The sequence below is a fragment of the Diceros bicornis genome, chromosome 7 (genome assembly GCF_020826845.1).
Source record: "Diceros bicornis minor isolate mBicDic1 chromosome 7, mDicBic1.mat.cur, whole genome shotgun sequence".
Lineage (NCBI taxonomy): Eukaryota > Metazoa > Chordata > Mammalia > Perissodactyla > Rhinocerotidae > Diceros > Diceros bicornis.
Genome location: NC_080746.1, coordinates 60,216,517 through 60,220,379, shown reverse-complemented (window position 1 = coordinate 60,220,379; position 3,863 = coordinate 60,216,517). Strand labels below are relative to the sequence as shown.

General features: G+C 37.2%; 1 protein-coding gene across 1 annotated transcript; it reads right to left on the bottom strand.

Annotated features, from left to right (window-relative positions):
- Positions 1-526: 526 nt before the first annotated feature.
- LOC131407977 (olfactory receptor 51F2-like) lies at positions 527-1,507 on the bottom strand. Its single transcript, XM_058544560.1, has one exon. It carries the CDS (start codon positions 1,475-1,477, stop codon positions 527-529), a length of 951 nt encoding a protein of 316 aa, XP_058400543.1. The 5' UTR covers positions 1,478-1,507.
- Positions 1,508-3,863: the final 2,356 nt, after the last annotated feature.

Genomic DNA, 3,863 nt, shown 5'->3' with positions numbered 1-3,863 from the left:
GATCTCTTTGGTAGGAATTAACCGTCTCAAAACAACTGTGCCTACTTAAGATCCAGTGTTGAAATACATTGATGTGTATTTTAGGATTCACTCTATAGTGTGGCTATGTAGGAAGTATGCAAAGAATTGGGAGTTGTAAGGGAAAAAAATTCAAATAATTGAAGTGCTTTTTGCATATAATTCAGAAAAGAACATCTGGCTTATTAACAAAGTTTTGTACATTAAATATGGACTTTTAGAATTGTATAAAGAGTCTGAATGAAAATTTTATTCAGGTCTCGTACTACTTTCAAATATAAATAGCTGTTTACATATATTATCTTACTTCATCTTATAAACAAAATCATAATTTCATGGTATTAATATGGACTTACTGACAAGGAAACTAACTAAGCAAATATACCACCTATCAGCTGCATAGTTTGGACTGTTGGAGGCATATCCAGGCAGTTTGAGGACAAATACCACATTCTACCAAAGCATTCATTCATGAATGGCTTTATTTATACCGTGAGATAACTAATGATTAGATACAGAGCCGCTTCTGAATTAAGACCTTGACAATAGCCTTTCGAATCTGCTTAGTCTTCACACTGTAGATGATAGGGTTGAGCACAGGAGGGATGAGCAGGAAGACATTGGCCATGATGGTGTGGACAAATGGAGGTGCTGAATGACCATAGCGATGGACAAGAGACAAGCTGATGAGAGGGATGTAGAAGATGGCAACAGCACTGATGTGAGATACGCAGGTGTTGAAGGCTTTCTGCTGCCCCTCTGAGGAAGCAATGCTGAGGACAGATCGGATGATCAGGACATAGGAGAGCAAGATGCAAGGACAGTCAAACCCTGCTGTGGAGAAGAGTGCGATCAGACCAAGGATGCTGTTGATTCTGTTGTCTGTGCATGAAAGTTGAATGAGATCAACGTGGTAGCAGTAAGAATGTGAGAGGACCGTAGAACTGCAGAAGGACAGCCTCTTGACAAAGAGCACAATTGGTAACATGATGGCAACATTCCTTATCAACACACTCACCCCAATCTGGGCAATCCTGGCATTGGTGAGGATGGTGGTGTATCTCAGTGGGTCATAGATAGCCACAAAACGATCAAAGGCCATGGCCAGCAGAACCCCAGACTCCATGGTAGTAAATCCATGGAGAAAGAACATCTGGGCAATGCAGGCATTTAAAGTTATCTCTCGGGCTTCAAACCAGAAGACACCAAGGGTAGTGGAAAGTGTGCAGAGGGACAAGCTCAGGTCTGTGGCTGAAAGCATACAGAGGAAATGATACATGGGCTCATGGAGCCTCTGCTCACGGAGGATCACAAATAGGATCATGCTGTTCCCAGAGAGGGCGATAACATACAGGAGACAAACAGGGATGGAGATCCAGACCTGGGCTGCTTTCAGGCCTGGGATACCCGTCAAGAGGAAGGTCAGAGGCTGAGCATTGGTGTTATTGAAGACCAACATAATGAGGGACTGAGAAGAAAGGGATATTTGAAAAATTAAACATGACAGATACTGAATACGTAGCTTATCACTTAGAATATCTACCTGCACTCTGATATTCGCTGAATTATTATTGCTGAATCTCAAAAATTGTAGTATTTTCTGAATTTTCTAAAGCTGCAAGATTCTTTCCCCGCTTCTCAGTATTTCTCATTTGTTGAGAAGATTCCCTGATTAATTCCACATCAAATTTTCTTAGATCTATAATTCTCTTTAATCTATAATTCTCTTTGATCTTTGATTCTCTTTGATCTGGTGGCAACAAACATCACAATTAAATCATCTTTGACTATAAAGTCCTCAGTAGAATACCTACACCATTTGATGAGAAGTCTGGTTTCCAGTATTATTAAATTATTGATCCTGGCATAAAGTCATGAAAAATCAAGTCACTTTAGAAATATGGATATCATTAGGTTTTCCTGGGATATATCCAGAAGAATGCCATGACATCCTCAACACACACGTGTTTATATAGATGATGATAAAGTGGTCCAAAGAACCACCCTAAGAAAAATAAGTATAGCTCCTATTTGTTGAGAGTTCCCTGTGATATTGCTATTTATATGCATTATGTAATTTTATCCATACACCAAATCTAGGAAGTAGGTGGTAGTCTATGCATTTTGCATATGAGGAAACAGACTCAGCAATTAAAAATATCCTAATGTTATCATTGTAAAGAACTGCCTAATTGTTGAGAGAAACCACATGCTATGTAACAAAGATGGAGAAAAGAAAGAAAGAAAGAGAGAAAGAAAGAGAAAAATTGAGATAAAGGAGAGGAAGGAAGGAAGGAAGGAAAGCAGGAAAGAAGGAAGGATAGAAGTAAGGGAGAAAGGCAGGCAGAAAGGCAAACCTTGCCATTATTTTAACACAGTACAGTAAGTGTTACATTTTGATAAATAGTCATAGAGAATACTGCTAACCTCAAAAAACCATAACAGTTCCCATTTCCTGAACACATAACCTGTGCCAGATGCTATCATCTTCATAGCCATAATCTCGTCCAATGATCATAACTATCCAATGAAGTACAAAAAATTGTTATTTCTAATATACATACAGGGAAACGTTTAAAATGATTAACTAATTTGCCCCAAATTATGCAGTTAGTCAGTAGAAGAGCCGGAGTTGAAACTGCATACATATATGACCCCAGTATCTTTATTCAATACGGCTGAGAAATGCATAGAGGGAATCTTTAAACCAGTCTGACGAACGTCCCTGACAAACATGTTTCAGATGTGAGGTTTCAGAGACGCATTATGGTCAATGTGGCATCTTTGGAATAGAGTCCTAAGTTTCAGATGTTAATTCCATGTGAATTGTGCAGATATGAAGCTCTTTAGGCTTCTCAGAAGGAGAATCTATCTCATTATTAGTATTGTCTGTGTGCAAAGGGCCCAGAGAATCAGATGTCAAGGATACATCTACTATGGAAAACAGCACTAAAATAGAACTGCCAAGTTCAGTTGATTCACTTAGTGACATCTGACTTATCCACCGCTTACATGTTATACTGCTGATGCTTTCTTCCTGGAAATATTCTCTCCCCCATGGATTGTATGGCATTAGTCTCTATTATTTTTATCCCACCATTCAGCAATTTTTTTCTCTGATTTTTTTTCCTCCAAGAACCTTAAATGTGGTATCCTTTAGGGATCCGCACTTTGCCCATTCTCAAGACATTAAAAAAATTATCTTGCCCATTTTTACAGCTTCATCTTTCACCCATTTAATGACAAATTTCAAATAAATGTTTGAAAGCAAGCTCTGGTTTCCAGGTTCTTGAATATAGAACTTCCTTCTAGACATTGCCTATGGATTTCTAATGAGTAAATGTAATTTAATATGTTCAAAACCAAATTGATCATTTTCCCCTATAATTATTCTTATTCCTATATATTCTGTATAACGCTTATAATTTTCACAAAAATTAACCAGTTTCTAAATCAGAACTCTGGAAGTTGTCTTGTACTCTTTTATCTTCTGAATGATCACCTCTCCCAATCAAGTACCAAGTCTTTTCTATTCAACCTCTAATATCTCTCTTTCTTCTTCCACCTCTTCTTTACTTAAACACAAATTAATCTCTTTCAGATCTTCATGCTCTATAATCTGTACTATTAAATTAACCTACATATGTAAATAATTTATTATAAATGTAAAACAACAAGGGCTCCAAAGCAATAACAATATCCATTTATTAAGCATCTTATCAATGCCATAAAAATATAAATGAGAAAAACAATCTTATGAACTGAATAAATAGAGAAACCCACATATCAGAACCTGTGGTGTAAGATATTGGAGTGCGATGTATAGCGTGAAGAATATACATTTA